General features: G+C 41.2%; 1 protein-coding gene and 1 long non-coding RNA gene across 2 annotated transcripts; both read left to right on the forward strand.

The window, feature by feature from the left end:
• The first annotated feature begins 1344 nt into the window (after window positions 1-1344).
• Window positions 1345-2431, forward strand: LOC113501247. Its single transcript, XR_003401279.1, has 2 exons — window positions 1345-1558; window positions 1815-2431. It is a non-coding gene; the product is annotated as an uncharacterized LOC113501247 (long non-coding RNA).
• Window positions 2432-12243: 9812 nt separating this feature from the next.
• LOC113501423 lies at window positions 12244-17865 on the forward strand. The gene has a single exon (XM_026882551.1). It carries the CDS (start codon window positions 12244-12246, stop codon window positions 17863-17865), a length of 5622 nt encoding a protein of 1873 aa, XP_026738352.1.
• Window positions 17866-23190: the final 5325 nt, after the last annotated feature.

Here is a 23190-nt window from a genome sequence, read left to right on the forward strand (position 1 = left end):
TATCTGGGACATATTATAACAGAAAACCTAATGGATGATGACGATATGGAACGACAGAGGCGCAGTATAGCCTGTAGGAGTAACATGCTAGCCAGACGATTCTACCACTGCTCCAAACAGGTTAAGGTGACGCTGTTCAAGGCGTACTGTCAGTCGATCTACACCAGCCAACTCTGGTACCGGTTCACGAGAAGTGCGTTCAACACTCTTCGTGTACAATATAACAATGCTTTCCGGGTAATGATGAACTTGCCCTGGCGGTGCAGTGCGACTGACATGTTCGCTGAGAACAGAGTTGCAGGTTTTGTCGCACTAGTGCAGAGGCTCAGGGTATCATTCTACAGCAGAGTAGCCCTGAGTAACAACAACATTGTGTCCTCTGTTTTCCATAACGTCTTTCTAAAAAGAGAGATTAAAGATTTATAGGATTTTTAATTTCATTTCGATTAAGTTTTATTTTAATATTGTTATTTTATTTTATTTTAAAGTTTTCTATTATTCGTTTCTAGTAGTCTAAGTCACAATGTTTTTGTTATGCATGTTATGGGTTTAATTGCCTGAAATAAAGAATATTTAATTTAAATTTTTAATTTAATATCTTACTTAAAAATATTCGTACACGCAATAATATTTGCGACTTCTTCAATTCCTTATCCTGCAAACATTACCAAAATATGTTTCCAACAAAGGTATAACCAAATAAATGACATAAGCATGCCGTAATGCACTCACAATATTAATTTCACCCAAATCCGTCCCTTTGTGACAAAGAAAAATTGTAACGAATTGAGTGGGACCCTAGAACAACCTGCGTGGAAAACCTTTTGCTTCATTACGGCATATTATGCTTTAGTTCTCTTATTATAGGGTAGGTTTTTCTTTGTATTGTTTATAGAATACCTTAAGATATAAGTTATAAGTCAAAAGCGGGTACAGCTCTGTCTAAATAAATTAATTTACAGTTGCTTATTCCGTGGGTTGGTATAGTGTATTCAATGTCAAATTCGTTGCTCGATTTACGGTGTCCTGTGTTCGAAACCCATCTAAAAAAGTATTTCCAGTTGTGTGGTATATGTGCTTCATTTAAAATTCTGAGAAAATTGTGATAAAACATTTAATCATCATTTCGGTAAGTCTTATTCATATCCTTTTGTGGGTTGAGGGTAGCTTTATTTTCAGGCCGTTGTTACCTATTATTAGTCATTAGTGATCTTATGAATACGTTTTACAATGTCTGTTTGTTACCAAAATTCACAAAGTATTTCCAGCGTTTGTCAAGTTCTACCTAATTTTAAGTAGTTTAAAATAACTAAAGATATAATAACTAAAAAAAATATATAGGGGGAAGTCCCGTAACGCCGGACGGCACCTAGCGCCGGACACTCGTACTATTTAAGCGAGTGTCGACCCGTTCGATTCAAAATACAAGTGAAAGGGGTGCGGGGGTCACACAGGTACAGGGTCACGCGCCGCGCCTCGCCAGTGACATACACGGCCATGGCAGGAGCCGCTGATTGCAGTTTTAGGCGCGAAATCACGTCGTCAGCTAAATATCAATGTAAGTAATTCTAGTATATTTATGCATTTACATTTGAGTGGTATTCAACGATAAAAGTAGTACTTGATTGTTATCCGTAAAATGGTAGAATATTATTAAATCTTTTAATTAATTTTAGTAGGTACCACCTAATGAACGAAAATGTCTGTCCCTTAGCACCGGACACTAAGTAGTCCCTTAGCGCCGGACAGTAAACATATTGATATTCCTTGTGAGAATTTACGTCATTTATTATAATTATTTAATTTTATTTTAGAGTATAGAAGAAAGAAGATAATAAAAATGGAAGAGAAGAAAAAGAAAGGATCTTGGGAGCCACAGAGCTTACAAACGGCTATTAATAAAATTATGGCAAAAGAACTCAGTGTAACCTAAAAAGGACTAAATAAAATCTAATTTTGAAGTAGCAATGGAAGGTAAAGGAAAGAATACCAATGGAAAGAGCGTAGACAAGAGAAAAGAAGCGACAAACGTGAAACATAAAGAAAAAAAAGAAGTGAAGTAGAAACATTGACTGAAACATCTAAGACAAACATAACAATTTGCTTAGTTTGCTTAGAAGCCTCTGAGGAAGCCTGGATCCAGTGCTCATCCTATCGTGGGTGGTTACATGAAGCATGTGCAGATATTCCAGAGTCTGGAGATGGCTACATATGTGAACGATGCAGGTTATTTTGAAATATCCGGTGCTAGGGGTATGGCACAAATATTGTCCGGTACTAGGTGCCACTTTTTAAAATCATATTTTTTGTTACCAAAGTTTGAATGATGGTATTAATTATTTTTAAGCAGAGGTTGCATTTTTGTTAATTTAATTTGGTTCCTAACTTTGTTATCTAATATAAGTCATAAACGAATAAGCATTTTTTTAAATATTCTTTGTTTTATTTATAAATAACCTTAGGTGTCCGCCACTGGGGGACTTCCCCCTACCAAAAGTGTCCAGGCCCGCTACCAGCCTTTCCCTTGGACCTCCGTGGTCCTAGCAAGGTAAGTCAGTCAAGATGGTTGTCATTAATACGAGCCTACAAGAGTAATGGCGGCACGTCCTGTAAACGTACAATAATGCGCTTGTTACCTCCCGAAGTGATTCATTTCAGCCTCTCTGCTATGATGGAGTTAGTTCCGCTTCTAAATAATACGCCTTTGATGTATTTTGTGCAGGTTTGTAATAGTAAAGATGTTCGTCGTTTTGAGGTTTTCAGGTAAGTTGATGACAATTAATGTTAGACGCTTTTTTTCGTTTATGGAGAATGATTCATTTGAAAGTCCCATGAAGTTAAAAACTTTTACAAAAAATATGTAGTATAAGTAGGTATTTGGTATTTGATTTTGTTTTGAACTAAATTACAATATAAACTATACCTCAAGTGCCATATACATAGGAATTAAGCTGTGATGTTGTTATGTTTATTCATGAGGATGTTTCATGATGTGGCTTTACTTAAATAAATGCAACTAATTCACACACAATTATCCGCGATAAATAATATTAAAATATTCCAATAGTTGCACAAAATATTTCTAGAATAACCAATGAAAATGTATGAATAAATATTCTTGAACAAGTATTTTAGCAGAAGCTCAGTATTAACACATTAGCCATAAAACACGGTTAATGTAGACAACGTGAATGCGGTGGTAACAATAATATCCGGGTAAAGTGTGGAACGACACATAAATATGTGACGTCACTTCCTGTCGCACTGTTTTAGCTAAATTTTAAGTCCAACGCTTAGAATTCTGTGAATTTATGTTAATGTAAGTAGACGGTTGTAAAATAATATACATGCATTTTGTTAATTTATTAATTATCTAGATTAGGTATATACAGTTAGTGGCTAGAAGACTATCGTAAAAGTATTTTTTCTGTAGGTATAACTTACAAGCAGCGAAAAGTCCACAAGACATCTTTTGTTATAAAATCTCTGGATCTTGAATCACCTTTCTGTAACTTATTAATTCATTGAACGAAATAAGTCAGGTGAAACAAAAACACAATATCTACGTTTTGGCTAGATTCAGTTTATGCATTCATTTAAACCAGAGAAAATACCCACAGCAGACAGACAGACAGTTTACAGTTCACAATGAACTTCATCAAGACAACACGCTTAAGCCCCTATACCTTTGTTTCAATTTCCTGATACCGAACATTTTTTCACATTCTAAGTCGATTGCTACGTTAGTAAGGAGACGGCTTAATTAATTATAAACTTAAAACAAAATAGACAACACTTTCTTTAGAAAATATATTTCATTGTGTTCTGGTAGCTTAAAGTTTTGATAGTTTCACACTTTTTCTATAAATTTCTGACTACTATATTATATTACACGATTTCAGGCCAATGCAAGAAGCAGGCGTACTTTTCACCCATCGTGACATTCCAAATAAATTAAAAACTAATATAATTGTAGAATTATGCTCTTTTTAGATTCACAATTTTATATTCGAAGGCAATCGTCGAGAGTATAAATAGAAACAAATTTTAAAATTATGAATTCGTGAAAGTTTTCGGGCTATCCAGATAATTACGGACTAACCAAAATTCCTTAAATGATTACAAAGACAACATTATTCGACAATTCTTGCTTCTTATTGAATTGTCTATCTGAAACACAAGCCCTCTCCCTACAGCCTCCCGATCACGTTATTAGGTATGAGCGTTCCGAAGCCGAACTGCGGATTTCAATAAAGCGTAACCTTTTGTTACGTGTGCTACCAATATTTGATCCCGGCTCCAGCTGCGATATTAAAAGATTCATTTGACAATGAGTTCACAATCATCCTTCTGATGGCGGTGTAGGTCAGGTTGAATTGGTTCGATTCGTTCGTGAGATGCAGATGGAACTAGCTTCTCGTTTTAGTGGTGAAGAGTTTGGTTTAAAGTTGCCAATGTTATGGGACTAAGGTTCTGGCATGGTGTGGTTTCGAAATCGAGCATAGCAAAGATAAATAGAATAAACGCGAGTGAAGACAAGAAACAAAACCTATATAATATACTAATCAGAAAAAACGAGTTAAAATTAGATGAAAGAAACTCTCTCATAAACCACTTATAAACTCTCATAAACTACTGCAAAATGTAGGTATATCTAGGTTAACAAATTTTAAAGAAATATACCCGTTACTGCCATCACTATCTTCAGAGTTGTGTATTTTGTTTTTCTCCATATTAATATTGACGTAGTTCACCAAAAACAAGGGCATCTTCTAAACCACCTGACCCCAGCCAAGTTCTCTCAATTACAATGAATTCTTTATTCATATCGGCCAACTTAGTCAGTTTCCATGATTTTTATATTGCAAACTTTGTGGAACATTACCTATGCATTGTCTCGGGCGACGGCGTTATACTTATTTAATTTAACGGCAGAGGGTACAGCATCTGTTTAGAAAAGTTTCACATTTCTTGTTTGGGAGTTCAAATTTTAATGTAAAAGTATCGTGGAGTTACCTGACGAGTATTGTCTTCTCTTGAGGGAATGTGCTTATTATTTTCAGGTTACTGAAGAGTTTGTTCAATCAGAATATTCTTACATTTACATATAATAATAGTAGATGCGTTATTTAGTGTTCAACAATTTGTTTCTAATTTAATTCACGAGATATCTATATGGGAAGAGATCCGGTCCTTTTTTAAAGGCGTGCATAGGGACACAGGTCCGAAATTATTCTGATTGTGAACATTAATCTAAATTATTATGGGGCTTCAGGAAGAATCCAAAGTGTATCCTACGTAATATTATATCTATTTATTGAAATAACTGTTAACTATTTCATACTGACAACATATTGCTATACAATAACTCTAAGGCGTTGAGTGCCTCGTACACTAACGATAAACTCCCACACGTTTCCCTGATATATAATATGTACGAATAAATCTTGGCACTCTAAAATAAAAATTGACCCGGTCGCGTTCTGAAATCGTAATGTCAATGAAATATTCAGCCGTTGACGTGCAGGTGGCTGGAGCGGCAATGCGGCCGATTTCTTTATGCATGAGAGCCCCTTGTGATTCGGAACGCACTCTTCGATATGTCGCCCTAGAGTAGCCAAGCAAGGGGAACGAAGATCGGTCAGGTGACTGTTAAAATATGTGAATCACGGGGCTTTCCTCCGAAGGGGTTGACGTGGGTATGTTGTTGCGTGACTAATTCTTAAAATGGCAGAATGATCTTAAAAGATAGTTTGGTGAGTCAACAAGAACGGTTTAAAATCACTTTACATCGACATTAAAGTGGAATATAATGGACTAAATAACAATATTTTTTTTGGATTTGGGAGGCGGGGTGTTGGAGACATCTGTAAGATACAAATAATTTTTATTTTGAATACTGAAATATTGTATTTTTTCATAGATGTTTTTAACATTTCGTTTCCTAAATTTGAAAGAATCATTCACGATTGTTTGGTTCCCATCAGCATTTGAGATTTTTTTTTAACTTCAACATTTTAGTTTGATGCAAGGAAGAATTTTATTTTTATTTATTTTTGATACTGAAATATTTTTTTTCTCCTCTTTTTCATACCTGTTTAACATTCTTGGCGCGAATGTATTGTTTAAGTGTGGAAACTGTTTTGGATTATGTGTAGTTTATTATGATTGTAATTGTTTATATATAATATCTGTTTGTTTCCCTAATAAAATAAAATAAAATTATTTAATGGACCTCTTTCTAGGTTTAAGAAAATGGATAGTGTCCCATTTCTCTTTTCAAATATTTAATGTGATTTGTAAAATAAGGAAATGTATAACCTTTTTAACTAAATTCGACAATTTTTCCTCTCAGAGGCAAGCCAAGTACTATACCTACTTGCCCTTCTGTATCAGGACCTAGATTGGGCGCACCTCAGGTCCATTTACATTTATATTGGCCGGAGACGTCCAGTGCCCTCTCGAACACTCCTCAGTGGCGGTGAGAGGAATCAATTCCATTACAATACTTTTTGGTGATCCTCTGAATAGCTGTCCGTTTGTTACCTTTGTTGGATATGCTTGGGTAAAGGATCTCTATCGAACTTATGAGAGATTTATCTTTCTCTGGCTGGAATGAATTTATTTTAAGTTTAGTGACGTGATACCATATGGTTGAGTAAAAAATACCTACTAAAAACTTTATTTCAGGATTATTCGTTTAAAAGGTCTGTGTGCCTGTCTGTAGTCCATAAGCGGCTTCTTTTAGTAAGACAAATTAAGTTATATTGTTTTGCTGCAATCTTTTAAAAACATACAGAGTCATATTGTTTGATTTCTACAATAACCAAGGAAGCCGCTTCCCAGTCACGAATTAAACACCCCTGTTATAAAACCCACAATCTAAAAGTAAGTACAACCAGTAGCTCTCCAATTAATATCAGACTCGCTTTGTATTCATACAGCATTAACATCCAGACCAATTCTCTTAACATCTTTCCAAAGTTAGGACTCTTCCACACCGCGACTACCTTCGATTGCCGTTAAGACGAATGAATTATTCATGAAGAAAAGTTTGCGAAACACGGTATTAGCGAGTAGAAAACAATGAAAAATTTACTGTTTAATTATAAGTGTATGGGGTTGGACCCCTTTTTTGAGGCCGGTTTGATACATGTAAATGATTAAAATAGAATGTTTTTTTGTAGTCGTAAGTTGTTGTAACAGATAGCAGCATGCTATAGTATGTACGTTGACCAGATTGATATCATATTAATATTTGTGAGCAAATCCGAAATGGTTACCAGTAAATATTACTGAAAATATTGTAAATACAGTTCACTTACGTAATCTTCGTCCCGCAAACGCACTTCTCTCGGCAATAAGAACGGGTACAGCCTTACATGCTTACATGACATTGCCATCAGAAAACAACTAGGCGCTTCATATTTTTCCATATAAAATGCATCGGCTTGGCATCAAGTGAAAGATCCATCCCATTCTAAAAAACCCAATTGATCATAAATTTAATCACACGTAACGATAGCGGCCATAGGTATGGGGATTATTAGGGCTTCAGGATGAGGGATCGAGGTGTACGACATTGATTGATTCACCTTCATTCAAAGACGATTGTATCGACATACCTCACAATTTTAAATGCACACGAATCATTCAATTATAAACCTTAATTTAAGGGAATAAGGGCGATTTAGAGTGTATAATAAGTTTGCAAAAAGAAGAATAGCTCTTTGAATTTGACAGTGAAACGGATTGATATCTTAGAGGATTTATCATAAGCTTAGTTTCATAAACTAAGTATCGCGTTAAGACGTTTACATAGGGGTGATCATTAAATAAAATCTATAGAATATGAACATTTTAATGCACGTGCTCGTATCACCACATTTTTTAATTGCCGTAAGTCTTACTACCAAATATTTCATCATAACTACTAAGCTCCTTTAGGCACAGTACCGTTTAAAAGCCGTTTTCTGGGCACTTTTTAAACGTTACAGTAATGATTAATGCACGGTTATAAAATATCATTCCTATGGAAAAGAACCAGCAAGAAACTCTATAAGTTACTCTTTTTCAAATATATATACATATACAGCTAAACCGCTAACCGCTATACAGATCCAACAAAACGATTAGTAAAAATATTAATAAAAATTTTGCATACACTGAAATGTAAATAGTCCTAATGAAATCCTTAACAATTTCATGGTTTCCTGTAAACCACTTCAGAACCAACCACTCTTATACAAGGCCAACCACTTTAGACAACACCATTCACCATGACGAGTACCGCATCCCTCGCGTTCCCTTATGTGTACCTAAACAGGGTCCAGCGCGGATTATGTTGTAATCCCTTAAATTGGACACAGTTTCACCTGTCCAGCGAGCCCCGCCGATCCCCGCGGCGCGCCGGGATTTGTTCGCCTGTAATGAACTAAAACAAAAAACGTTAAAAGTTAATCTCTTATGTGTATAGAGTCAGAATGTTGGGACCCCTTCATTATTTGCGCTGGTATTTGTTCTGTCTTAGTGCAGGTACGATGTGTAAGGAGGTCGGTTAATAATAACATCAAGAATGCATGATGGTGAACGGTTGTCAATAGTTTTCATTCTACCTGACCTATTTAATTACGGAAGTATTCAATAGTACAAAGAGATTCACAAATTCTTGCTTTTTACTTTTTTTAAATCGTTTGCTCGCTACTTTTTCAGCAGATTATCCTTAATCTGCTGAAAAAGTAGCGAGAGTAGTAGAGTAGTAGAACTATCCTTAGTTCCACTGCTGGGTACGAACTTCTTCCCGTATAGGTAAAAATTATACAGAAAATCCAGTATTTGGTAAAATATAGATCCAAATAAACACAACATATCGATGGCAGCAAAGTAGAAACGGACATCTACATTTTTATGAAAATGCTTTTTTTACAAAAATTAGCTTATATTAATCCTACCTACAAGTCAGTATTAATTTTTTTTCAAAATTCATTATAATAAAGAAAATTTGACACGTAAATGAAGACATCTACACTGGATTTTTAAAAAACATCGCAGTAGAAACGGACATTTGAATTTGTCCGCCTTTACTTCGGAGCTTTGACAGATGAATGAAACGTCAACAATGACATCAGTCAGTTGTCACATTCTAGCGCGTACCGGGTATGTTTTCGTGCGTTTTCGTGCGTACCTAATCGTTAACGTTTTGATCTCGTTTTTCCTCCTATAAGTAAGAATAAGACAGTAGTGTTTATGTTGCTAAGTTTAAAATATTGTTCTGTGTTTCTTTTTTATTTTATTTCAGTTTGATATTTGCCTATCTGCCAATGATACCTTTGATAATAAATAAATCATATATTGCGTTTTTATTTACAATAATATATTTTACGTGATTTGGTAACTAAATAAATGAGTTCAACTGATAGTAATAGATGGAGATAAGTTGTAGTTAACTCATTTATTGATAATGTATAAAATGTTAAATGCAAAGTAAATAAAGACATCTACAAAATTTGGTCGAAAAAAGGAGAATACTGTTTGCATGTTGCTTAGAAGATATTCTATAAATATCCTTAAATGTATTACAGAAGATTATTATATTACTTTATTAGATATTTTAAATGGGCACTTTTTTATCACACGTATAAACGGTTATCAGGCAGATGTCTTCTTCTACGTCAATGTTTTTTCAGAGTAAAAAAAGACATCTACATTATTTCAGTAAAACAACGATGTAGCGATAAAACCTATTACACAATTCATAAAGAAGGTTATTTTAAAGCATCATAGAAAATTTCAGGTTAATCGGTTCATAACTCGCAAAATAACCACGCTTTTAAACTAAATCTGCTCTCCTGTAAAGTTGCGATTTTGTAGATGTCCGTTTCTACTTTGCTGCCATCGATATGTATTTTATATCTATCTTTCTTTTAATAAATAAATGTGATGATTTCCACCCGACAATTTTTCTCTACAACTAAAAGAAGCCTATATTTTCGTCCACAGCATTCCAGTAATAATAATTCACTAATTGTCGACGTGTGCGGCCGCCGAGCGGGCTGCGCCACATGCCGAGTTTATTCTCACACAAATCCCTCTATACATTTTTATTGGCCCGTCCACCTTCGGCCCTCCGATACGTGATCGGATTTTTTATTTAAGTTTCCTCCGCATGTTGCGTTTTGAACGCTTGGCTTTCTCTTAACAAACTCCACAATGAAAACATCTGAAACAAATCTGTGCTCAAAAAAGTTAATTGGTACCACTGTATTTCAAAAAACGGCTAAATAATTTCATAGTGGATCTGCCGCGTCAGCTCATGATAAAAGATTCCTGTTGGGTCCGGAATTAGTAGGGCACACCCGAAAAAAACGCGTAAAGAAACCGTTGCATAATTAAATAAATCATTTGTAACATACAAAATGGGCTTTCATCCACTATTTTTATCATGTTATAAACTAGACTACCGCTTTTAGTCGTAATTCAATTTGCTAAATAACTCGTATGAAAGAGCCATACGCTGCCAGATCTAAAAACGCGGCGTTCCCACCGCCAGATCTGACTGCGGCGTTGTGACTGCTCTCTGAGCTGTGTGATTTGTTTCCGATTTCCACCGCGTGCAGGTAAACAACCATGTAACACACTATTACTTGTTGTTTCCTACTTTATTTCCTTTTGACACATCCTTTCGTGCAACTCTTATTTTTGTTTTTGGTTTTCTGAACCTGAAGCCATTTATTTCTTATTATTATTAGTTTCATACAACATTTCCCTTTAGAAGTAATCTAGTCATTAATTTTCAATCTAAGGAAACAGTTAATAATATGATGGGTGAAAATTTAAGATGAATGTTAAAGATCAAAATTTTACTAGAAATATAAAACATTACAACTCAATAAAAGTATTAGAATCAAACTAGTTAAGAGGGAGTATTCCCAAAGGATAAAATTTTAATTAAAACCGGCTCCAAGTTATAACTGTTGGCGTCTGCAGCTCGCGCTCACCTCACGAATTAATATGTATGTCGGCGACTAAAAGTAAGGTGCCGCGCTATCGCCGGCAAATGGTGTGGGGTACCGCGCACATAGCGGTCCGCCTCACACACATTTTTCATTAGAAATAAGATATTTGCATTTTTGTTTATTTGTTGTAATTTACGTTGGTTAGGTTAAGTTGTTATTAGTTATAATAGTATCAACAACCCAAAGTAAGGCGCCGCGCTGCCGCCGGCAAAGAAAGGTGTGGGGTACCGCGCACATCGCGGCCCGCCCCACAGACATATAGTGAATTAGAAATAGGATTTTACATATTTTTATTATTGTTTATATTTCTAATTGTTGTTATTTACGTTATCATAGACTATTGTCACATTTGTGTCCATTTGTAAAGTTATTAAGTGTAAAATTGCTGAACTATGAAAGTTAATGGTTACGTAATAAGAATTGTAAAATTGACTTTTTTACTTTAAGTTGTTTTTAAATGTAAGGGTGAATATCTTATTGGAAATCGCCCAGAAACGCCAAATCCGTTGGAATTTTGAAGATCGGCCGTCGGAGTAAAAAGTTATGAACAAATGTGTAAATGACTCCAATAAGACGGCCGGTATATTGGTGTTTCTGGGTCGATAATTAATAAATACAATTAAGTACGTATCTTGTAAGGTGTTATTTAGATAAGAATAACAAATATTTATCATAATAAAACATAAAAAGGTGTATTTAATGTAAAATGGATGAATAAATACAAGGTAAAGGGGTTCGCCAAAGTGAAAATTAACTCCAATACGAGTCTTATTGGAGTGGCGCACGCGGCGGTAAAGTCTCGTTGTATAAAAGCAGCGGGGCTTTCCGTCGTGAGTCAGTCGCAGCTCAGCTTCAGTACGGACAACATCTACGAAGAGAAATTGGCGAACCTCCGATCCTGATTAGAAGATTTACTCCGTGTTTTCTTCAATAATCCTCTAGTAGAGACGTGGGGTGTGTGACGTCGCATCCTCGGTACCTCGGTACCATCTTAGGTTTCCATCAACGACGCACAGAGGGGTGCGTGGGGTACGTGTGCACCAGCGCAAGCAACACACGTACCAAACACTGTGGGACACCGTCCCCGGGCAGTCGACCGCCGCGACCGTAGTCTAACAGCTACCTCGTGGCCATTGGTCGACCGCGCCCACAACAGTTGGTCCTTCGAGCCGGATCCCTCGAAACCTAAGAAGAGGTTGCAAGAAGAAAGAAGATTGAAGACTGCAAGATGCCGGTGACCAGGTCACAGAAGGATGTTCCCTTGCGCCCTCCGTCCCGTCCTTTGGACGCGGCGGCTCCAACGTCAGGGCCAGAAGGGGCCACGTCTGCGACAGCACCAGCTAAGGCGCCTTCATCAGAAGCAACTACTTCTTCTGGAACAACAGCAACGGAGTACACTACCACCACCGAAGCGACCATGGAGACTGCGACCACGGCGGCATCAGAGAAGAGCAAGGCCGCGAAGAAGGCGAACAAGAAGACCCCAGAAGAGGCCCTGGGGAAGGGGTTGCCGGGTTCCTCCGCAACTCTGAAACCAATGGGGGTCGGTCGCCGAGCCAGGTCTACGAAGACGACGAGTTCCTCGGCCAGAAGAAAGGAGCTAGCAGCCAGGGAAGAACTGGCACGCCTGGAGCTGGAGCAGGCTCAGGCGGCGGCAAGATTAGCACGCATCCGCTTGGAGCTGACGCAGTGCGAGGACGAGGACTCCATGGAAGAAGATGAAGACCTGGAAGAAGAAAGGACAGCCCACGTCAAGAACTGGATCGAGACGTCGGTGCTACATGAAACCACCAAGACAGCGGATGTGTACCCAGGACAGCGACCAGCAGAAGATCAGAAGGTGAAGCCAGAAGAAGAGGCTTCTGCAGGAGGTGCTTTCAACGGGATCCAGGCGCTGACTGCTGCTCTCAAGGAAGCCTTCTCAAGCCGAGAAGGTGCGACGGGGCAGCCGAAGTATATCCACGAGTTACCGTACTTCGACGGCAACAGCAGCGAGTGGATGGCCTTCAAGGTGGTCTACGAGGACACAGCTCACATGTTCAGCAACGTCCAGAATATGGCGCGACTAAGAAGAGCGCTGAAGGGCAACGCCAGAGAAGCTATCAGAAGTCTTCTGTACTCGGAGGCATCTGCAGAAGAGGTCATGCAGGCGTTGAAGAGGAGGTTCGGGAGACCGGATGCCTTGATCCTGGCGGAGCTGGAGAAGGTGAAGACCCTGGCGCGGATATCGGAAAACCCCAGGGAAATCTGCGTGTTCGCCAGTCAAGTAAACAACAGCGTGGCGGCTATCAAGGGACTCAAGAAGCCGCAGTACCTGCACTCACCGGAGATCGTGAAGTGTATTGTTGAGAAGCTACCAACAGTACTCAAGTTCCGGTGGTACGACTACACTGCAGCCACGGATGATGGTGAGTTTTCGGACTTGAATCTCATCAGCAGGTTCCTGAACCAGGAGGCCGACAAGTGTGGAGCCTTCGCCGCGCTGGAAGAAAGAAACAGGAAGACAATCAAGCACGCCTCACACGTCACGCGGGACTCGCAGGAGCGGGAGCCCAGGCAGGCTGAAAGAAAGTGTCCGATGTGTGAGGGCGAACATGTGCTGCTGGAGTGCCGCAAGTTTCAGAAGAGTTCAGTGCAAGACCGATGGGCGGCCGTGAAGAAGAGCAGGGTGTGCTTCAAATGTCTACAGGGAAGGCACAGAAAGGAGATGTGTCGTAAGCCTCCGTGCAAGACCTGCAAGCGGTGGCACCATCACCTGCTTCATGCGGAAGCACAAGAAGAAGCTTCAAGTAGCAAGGACGCTACTGAGGCAGCAGCGGTCATGGCGGCCGTGAACACGGTGAGCAGCACACGAGCCTACCTGAAGATGGTGCCAGTAGAGGTCTACGGTACCAAGGGCTCCAAAAAGATCCTGGCCCTCATGGATGAGGGGTCGACGGTGACGCTGCTGGATCAGAAGGTCGCCGAAGAGGTTGGCGCTCATGGCAGAAGGGAGGAGCTGACGATCGAGACAGTTGGCGGCAGGCTCATCCAGAAGAAGGACTCACAGCTGCTGGACCTGGCTGTGAAAGGCGTACACCAAGGGGCCAAGAAGATCTTGAGAGGAGTCCGGACCATGGAAGGACTCAAGCTGGCGCCACAGTTCCTAGAAAAGGGAAGAATTGAGCGCTGCAAGCACCTGACGAAGCTCTCCGACGCCCTATACTACGAGGGAGAGCGACCGCAACTACTCATCGGGCAAGACAACTGGGAGCTGATCGTATCCCGGGAAGTAAGAAAAGGGAAGCCAGGTGAACCGGTTGCCTCCAGGACAGGACTCGGCTGGGTGTTGCACGGTACCGACAGTGGTGCAATAAAAAGGGTGCAGTTTATTAACACTTGCCTTACTGTCAGCTCACCAGAAGAAGAGATGCACCGGGTCATCAAGGATCACTTCGCGATCGAGGCGCTTGGTGTGCAGCCACGCAGACCCTCAACGGACGCCGAGGGACAGGCCATCGCCATCCTAGAGAAGACCTGCAGAAGATTGGAAGACGGGCGCTTCGAGGCCGGTCTGCTGTGGAGGAACCCAGAAGAAAGGATGCCAGACAGTTATACTTCTGCAAAAAACCGTCTGGCCAACATTGAAAAGAAGATAGACAAGGACCCTCAGCTGAAGGAGGAATACGGTCGGCAGATGGAACATCTTCTGGACAGCGGGTATGCAGAAGAGGCTCCAGCGCAACCAGAAGACACCAAGAAGAAATGGTACCTGCCACACTTCGCCGTCGTGCATCCTTTGAAGAAGAAGATTAGGATCGTGTTCGACGCGGCAGCGAAGTCCGGAGGCAAGAGCCTCAACGATGCTCTGCTGCCAGGACCAGACCTGCTGCAGTCACTCTTCGGCGTTCTGCTGAGGTTCCGGCAGGGACCCTTGGCGGTTGCAGCAGACATAAAGGAAATGTTTCTGCAGGTGCGAATAAGGCCAGAAGATCGAGACAGCCTGCGGTTCCTGTGGCGAGGGGATCGACGCGACGAGTCACCGAAAGAGTACAGGATGACATCAGTCATTTTCGGTGCGACTTCATCTCCAAGCACAGCCATCTACGTGAAGAACAGAAACGCAGCTGACTTCCAAGAAGAGTATCCAGAAGCAGCAAGGGCGATCGAGCTGAATCACTACATGGACGACTACCTGCACAGCTTCCACTCAGAAGAGGACTTGAGAAGGGTAACGGCGCAAGTCGACTTCATCCACAGGAAGGCAGGCTTCGAACTCAGGGGATGGGCGTCCAACCAACCTGAGCTGCTGCACCGAGTCAGGACCGAGATGACAGAGAAGGTCGAGGTCAACCTCGGGGAGAAGGAAGAGAAGACCCTAGGACTACGCTGGTTCACAGAGAAGGACTCCATCGGATTCAGGGCGAACCTTCGGAACACGCCGGAGGAGATAGCGAGAGGTTTCAAGGTGCCAACGAAAAGGGAAGTTACCAGTGCGGTCATGTCTACCTTCGACCCGCTGGGACTGGCATCACCGGTCCTGATTCAAGGTAAGAAGTTACTGCAGAACATCTGGCGCAGCGGCATCGGCTGGGACGAAGAGATCGCAGACCAGGATCACGAAACTTGGAAGGTCTACCTGGAGAAGATGAAGCTCCTGCAGGGCCTTCAGATCCCGAGATGTCTAGCTCCACGTAGCACCGAGGGGGAGCTGCACACCTTCACGGATGCGAGTGAAACGGCGTATGCAGCTGCAGTCTACTGGAGAGCGCAAGAAAGTGACGGGACCTACCTCGTCAATCTGGTGGCAGCGAAGGTGAGAGTCACACCGTTGAAACCTGTGTCAGTTCCCAGACTTGAGCTGCAAGCTGCCCTCCTCGGAAGCCGGCTGGCGCACGCTGTAGAAGAGGAAATGGACCTGAAGGCGAGCAAGAAGACCTTCTGGACGGACTCCAGCATCGTGCTCTCCTGGATCAAGACGGACCCGAGGACCTTCAAGACGTTCGTGGCTCACCGACTAGCAGAAATTGAAGACCTCACCAAGCCACAGGACTGGAGATGGGTGCCTACGGCGCACAACCCTGCGGACGACGCGACGCGTGACGTGCCGGACAACTTCGACAACAAGCATCGCTGGTACACCGGGCCTGACTTCCTGCGACAAGAAGAAGCTCATTGGCCAGCAGCGAGGACCTTCAGGAAGGAGACCACGGGCGAAGAAAAGTCGACGGACGTCGTGGCTACAGCGAGCGTCGTCAGCCGAACTCCAAAGCCAGAAAGATTCTCGTCATGGAAGAGACTTCAGCGGGCAACGGCGAGGGTGCTGCAATTCATTCAACTCTGCCGTCCCATAGGCCGGGTCAACGCATGCAAGACCGACCCGACATGGCGGGTCATCAAGAAGAAGGCGCCGGGAGTGGGAAGGCGACCGACGTCCTCGAAGGAAGAAAGAAGATACATACCCCTCAGTCCGGAGCTGCTGGAGCAGGCCGAGAAGTTGTTGCTGAGGGAGAGTCAAGAGAGAAGCTTCCACGAAGAAATACGACACTTGCAGAAGGGGAAGCAACTCGAGGGCAACAGCAAGTTGAAACGACTCGACGTGGTATTAGATGAAGACCTGCTGCGAGTTAAAGGAAGAATCGACGCGATTCAGGGCGTCTCGAGGAATTTCATACGGCCCATCGTGCTCGACAGTAAAGACCTGATTGGAAGACTTATCTTGGAAGACTACCACCGTCGCTTCAATCATGGGAACCACGCCACGGTGATGAACGAGGTCCGTCAACGATATTGGGTGCTGGGGCTACGCTCAGCATTGAAGACTGTCCAGCATCAATGTCAATGGTGCAGAGCAAGAAGAGGGAAGCCTGGAGAGCTGCCGACGGGGAACCTGCCCGTCGAACGTCTGACGCACAGTTGTCCACCCTTTACATGCACTGGCGTCGACTACTTCGGGCCGCTCTCCGTCACGGTGGCAAGACACCACGAGAAGAGATGGGGCGCTCTGTTCACGTGCCTTACGACGCGAGCGGTGCACATCGAGCTGGTTCCGTCACTGTCAACCGACAGTATGATGATGGCTCTCCGGAGGTTCGCTGCAAGAAGAGGAATGCCGAAGACTATATACTCGGACAACGGGACCAACTTCGTCGGCGCCAACCGTGAACTTCAGGAGGCGCTGCAGGGAATGAACAAAGAAAACCTAACTTCTGAAGCCGAGAAGATCGACATACAATGGAAGTTCATCCCACCTGGCGCGCCAAACATGGGCGGCGCTTGGGAACGTCTGGTGCGCTCCATAAAAACCGCACTGGACGCCACTCTACACGAAAGACATCCACGAGAAGAGGTCCTTCTCACCCTCCTGCTGGAAGCTGAACACACGGTGAATTCACGACCGCTGACTCACCTCTCCGAGAATCCCGAGGAGGAAGCGCTCACTCCAAACCACTTCCTCCTTGGACGCTCCTGCGGCACTGCGAGACTCGGCCACTTCGGCGACAACGAGCTGGTGGGACGACACACCTGGAAGGCGACGCAGCGGCTTGCCGATCACTTTTGGCAACGCTGGCTGCGCGAGTACCTGCCGACCCTGCTGCCAAGGAAGACTCGAGGTGGAACCTCGCCCACCGACCTGAGGGTCGGCGACATCGTGCTGATCGTCGACCACACCCTACCAAGGGACACCTGGCCCCGTGGAAGAATCGTGCAAGTGTATCCAGGCCCAGATGGAAGAACCAGGATCGTCGACATCGGGACCAGAGGCGGCGTGCTGCGGAGACCCAGTTCGCGAGTGGTGCTGCTGGTGCCGGGAGAATCGCCGAGCCAGGAGGATGGTGCGACGCACGAGGGGGAGAATGTCGGCGACTAAAAGTAAGGTGCCGCGCTATCGCCGGCAAATGGTGTGGGGTACCGCGCACATAGCGGTCCGCCTCACACACATTTTTCATTAGAAATAAGATATTTGCATTTTTGTTTATTTGTTGTAATTTACGTTGGTTAGGTTAAGTTGTTATTAGTTATAATAGTATCAACAACCCAAAGTAAGGCGCCGCGCTGCCGCCGGCAAAGAAAGGTGTGGGGTACCGCGCACATCGCGGCCCGCCCCACAGACATATAGTGAATTAGAAATAGGATTTTACATATTTTTATTATTGTTTATATTTCTAATTGTTGTTATTTACGTTATCATAGACTATTGTCACATTTGTGTCCATTTGTAAAGTTATTAAGTGTAAAATTGCTGAACTATGAAAGTTAATGGTTACGTAATAAGAATTGTAAAATTGACTTTTTTACTTTAAGTTGTTTTTAAATGTAAGGGTGAATATCTTATTGGAAATCGCCCAGAAACGCCAAATCCGTTGGAATTTTGAAGATCGGCCGTCGGAGTAAAAAGTTATGAACAAATGTGTAAATGACTCCAATAAGACGGCCGGTATATTGGTGTTTCTGGGTCGATAATTAATAAATACAATTAAGTACGTATCTTGTAAGGTGTTATTTAGATAAGAATAACAAATATTTATCATAATAAAACATAAAAAGGTGTATTTAATGTAAAATGGATGAATAAATACAAGGTAAAGGGGTTCGCCAAAGTGAAAATTAACTCCAATACGAGTCTTATTGGAGTGGCGCACGCGGCGGTAAAGTCTCGTTGTATAAAAGCAGCGGGGCTTTCCGTCGTGAGTCAGTCGCAGCTCAGCTTCAGTACGGACAACATCTACGAAGAGAAATTGGCGAACCTCCGATCCTGATTAGAAGATTTACTCCGTGTTTTCTTCAATAATCCTCTAGTAGAGACGTGGGGTGTGTGACGTCGCATCCTCGGTACCTCGGTACCATCTTAGGTTTCCATCAACGACGCACAGAGGGGTGCGTGGGGTACGTGTGCACCAGCGCAAGCAACACACGTACCAAACACTGTGGGACACCGTCCCCGGGCAGTCGACCGCCGCGACCGTAGTCTAACAGCTACCTCGTGGCCATTGGTCGACCGCGCCCACAACAATGTATGATTGCCCTTTTTAAAATTAGGGGTGAGCTGGGGGTGGTAAGTGGTTATATCTGATCCCTGACCTATATTCATCTAGGTTTTGTGATGTTATTAATGATGAGATAAAAAAATGTGAAACATTTATTGATCAACAACTTGACCCCGGAACGTTTAAACCTCGATAGTGTGTAATATCAGACTCTAGAGTCTAGTGTCTGGATTTCAGTTAACGTTATTATATTTTCTTTCCATAATTCATGTCTAAATCACATTCGGGGTATTAGCATTTCCTACATCTAAACAAGATCCAATTCAATAAGTCGAAACCAATTTTCTTCAGATAACTTGAAATTGAAACAAACTTCTCCAATAATAATAGTATCTTTGATTGATATTTCTGTCTGAGTCGATAACAAAACACCTAAGTTTGACGCAAACCCAAATCGAAATCTATTCAAAACTCAAACTGATAACTTAAAGTTTTACGTTTTCGTTCATCTGCAGAAAGTTTTGGGCGGTCTTGCCAACTCGGTGTTAGCTCAGTGAGTTTACTTACTGTCTAAATAGTTTTTGGCTAAGTAATTGGCGAATTGCTTGTATTATGACCAAGGTTTCATCGATGCCATCTTTTATGACTTTTTACAGCTTTTTCCGTTAGTTTTTAGTGTTTGGTCTGCATTCCATTCAACTATTTTACGGCTGTTATTACCTTGTTCATAGTTGTTTGAAAGTTAATTTCAATTGAGTATGGCTACGATTAATGGCAACTCAAACTACCTATATGAAAAACAAACGACCAGTAAAGAAAATCACTTTCATCACATTTCGATTACTCGACTTTTCCTGCAAATTTAAAACAAGAAGTGTTTCGTGGTACAGATAAACAAATAGCGACGGATCGCCAAATTGCGGCACCAAACTACACCAAATAATTACACTTACAAATAAAACCAAAACGGGTCACCACTCGAATACACATAGTGCCAAATAAAAATGGCCACACATTATTTTTTGTCCGGCTGTCGGCACGTGAGGTGAATCCAATCGTTTTTTCTTATTCCCCCGATTGATTGGACTGTGCTGTTATTTTTTTTCGTTTATCCCCTCGCAAACAATGCGGGTATTGGGCAGGTGAGCTAAACGTTTGAGGGAAACGGAAGATTTTCTGGGATTTAACGATTGTCATTGTACATTTGTCAAGCTTGGTTTTATCGTTGTCTTAATGCGATTCACGAGATATTGTTTTTCTTCTCAGACATATCAGACATTTATAACGGTGAAAACAATAGATTACATAAACAGACAATTAGAAATTAAATGTGAGTTCTTATCTAGAATTACTTTTTGGGTTAAAAAGATCTAAGTCTAATCAAACCAGGTTTAATTATTTCATTTGAAACGTAATTTACAGGTTTTCCACTTTTCCCCTTTTGGTATTTACCAATATACCTAAAATCCATGCATACCAGCCGAACCTACTCGAATTAATAACACACAGCACTTTCTAACAATTCCTGCTTTTTCAACGTTCCTCTAGTTTACATGCACATTTAATTTGGCCTGCAGTGTAATTATAATAAACAAAGCGCCACTAACTCAGGTGTTCGTGCGCAGACTACGTGTGCATTTTATTTGCACTACAGTGTAATTTCTTAACGCGAACGCATTACCTCCCCCGGGCCCGCACGTCGCCCTCTATATAACGGGGACACGCTGAATTTTGATCGTGTTTATTGTTTTAGAGATTTTTAGACTATAGTTATAATCTAAACAATAAAAACAATGGCATAAACTGATATGTTTGTTATACTCAATTCGTGCAAGGCGTTTTTTTGTTTGTATTCGAAAACATACACAGTTATCTGTCTCTATTTCTAAAAACTATAACAGTTTTTTTCTAATCTTTATTTAGTTAGGGCATTTATCTCATGAACATCACAGTCCCAACCCAAGTAAAACACTTGCCAGAGATATTTTACGCAACCAATGAAATACACTGAGAGTTTGACCTTCAACCCAAAGTTTTTTTCATTGATAGTGTTAACAAACGATTAAGTTAACAAAACAAACACACACCGTCACGCTCAGCCAAACAGAGTCTTCCTCATCTTGGAAGGAGTAACCTAATTGTGGTCGCCGGTCCATGAAATGACCCGCGAACTTCAATACCATGACGCGCTCGCGGCACAGAAGGGTTGCTCGTAAATTCGGGGCAGGTGCTCACTCCACTTTTATCAGATCGAGTTATTGAATCCTTAATCCTCTTTTATTACTTTCCCTGTCGTAATAAAAAGCGCGCAGACGAGGGTAATTGTGCAAAACTGTGGAGTATCGACGTGAGGGTTAATGTAGGTGCGATTGTGGCTTTTATATTTGTTGGCGTTAATTGAAAATTAAGGGTGCATTTCGTTTTAAATTGATTTCATCGAAATAGTATTAGAACGAAAAACAATGTTTGTTGGCGCCCAACTGGGGCCATGAAAAAGGTAAACTTTACAGCCTGTTAACATTGTGTAAGGAACCTACTATAAAGTTCAGGCAATACAATAGTTATACCTGTATCACAGTTAATTATATCAATAAGTTTGTAAGTGTGTTATTTTCGATATAGAATGTTAGAAGGTATAATTATTTTCCTTCGCAAACACATTATGAATACCGCTAACGGGTTCCTGATACCTAGGGAAGCGCCCACTAATTACTGTGGTACACATTTCTTGAGTTTTTCGCTAACATTAAACAGGATCCCGTCACGGCGCAGACAGGTTTTTAATTAACAAACCCCAAACACTTGGAGACTCGACGAAAAAATGTTAAAACCTTAACGAGTTTACTCACGATCCTTGTTTAAAGAGATTTGTATTTTTTTGCCTTTTTATTTTTGAATGTAAGCTTTTTTGTAACTACATTTTATAAGCACCAAATACTGGTAATCTCAAAGAAACTTTCTGTCTGAATGAAAACAATTATCTAAAGTACGTTTGGCAAAATGGTTACATGTAATCACCATTAATTACGTATCCTGAATGATAAAACAAATTGTAAATAGTTATTTTTAAATCAACTTTTTATACTGTATGATTTAAAAAATAAACTTATTACAAAAGAAATTATTTATGATAACATGCTTTAAAACTTGTAATACCTCAACCCAGCACAGCACAGTCACACAAGTATTATCCACACATAACTCTGAACAGCTAGATAATAGTTTAATCGGTAGAAAGTTTAACATCACAAAGTTCACAGCAACTGTGCTCACCTGCTAAAGTTCCGCGAGATTTATGGTCCGGGAGGCGGTGCATCTTACTTGGAAGTTTGTGTGCCAGTTCACTGGGCTGAAATCATGTTTGCAGGTGAAAGATAATGCTAGATTCGGAAACTATAAAGTGAGGAATGTTACGTTGTTTTGTGTTTGGTGCATCTACTTACTTTACATCTTTAAATTTTTTTTTGGTTATCAAATCAATAGATGAATCTTTAATGTAGGTATTTGTATTTCGTAAAAAATGGCTTTAGAAAAATAAAGCGTAAGACAGAATTAATAGAAGAGTCACTGAACAATGCCATGTAATGCAAGCAATCGAGCGTAAAATAATATAAATGTAGACAATAGACAGACAGATATTAAACTCACAACATAAACAAATTGGTATCCGGTACATTTCTCGAATACCTCCCGTGAGCGCAACATTTCGCGAACAATCGCTCACGGAGCGAGCCGCGTCGGCACCACCATTTGTCTTGGACCACCTTTAAAAGCTATTCAGGACCATTTTTCTTTTTTAAAAACCTTCAGACACTTCCTTTTCGTTTTTCAATCGCCCCCGCCCCGGCTGGAGTTATCGCGATAAATGCTTTTGTTTGGAACATTGAAGGATGCACTGAGAGCTGTTATACCGAACATGAACGTGTGCCTGGATGACAGTCTTTAAGATTCTCCAACCCTTTGATTTAAAAATGAATGAAAGCACTTTAAACATTTTATATAACAACCAAGTTCAATAAGTCCCCCAAGCGGGTACGACTAAAAGGAATTTAGTGGACATAAAAATGAGAAAAATAAGGGCCATTGATTGACTGAATCAAAACCTAGGTGATATTCTGTAGGTAGCAAAATCTACTTATGTTTCTAATTAACAGCTCTATATTTATCTTCGGTATTGGGCCAAAGCGTTGAGCCGCTTGGACAGGTGA

This window comes from Trichoplusia ni, chromosome 15 (assembly GCF_003590095.1).
Source record: "Trichoplusia ni isolate ovarian cell line Hi5 chromosome 15, tn1, whole genome shotgun sequence".
Lineage (NCBI taxonomy): Eukaryota > Metazoa > Arthropoda > Insecta > Lepidoptera > Noctuidae > Trichoplusia > Trichoplusia ni.

Coding starts and splice junctions, on each gene's coding strand:
- LOC113501423 (XM_026882551.1), top strand. CDS start 12,244: ATGCCGGTGACCAGGTCACAGAAGGATGTTCCCTTGCGCCCTCCGTCC.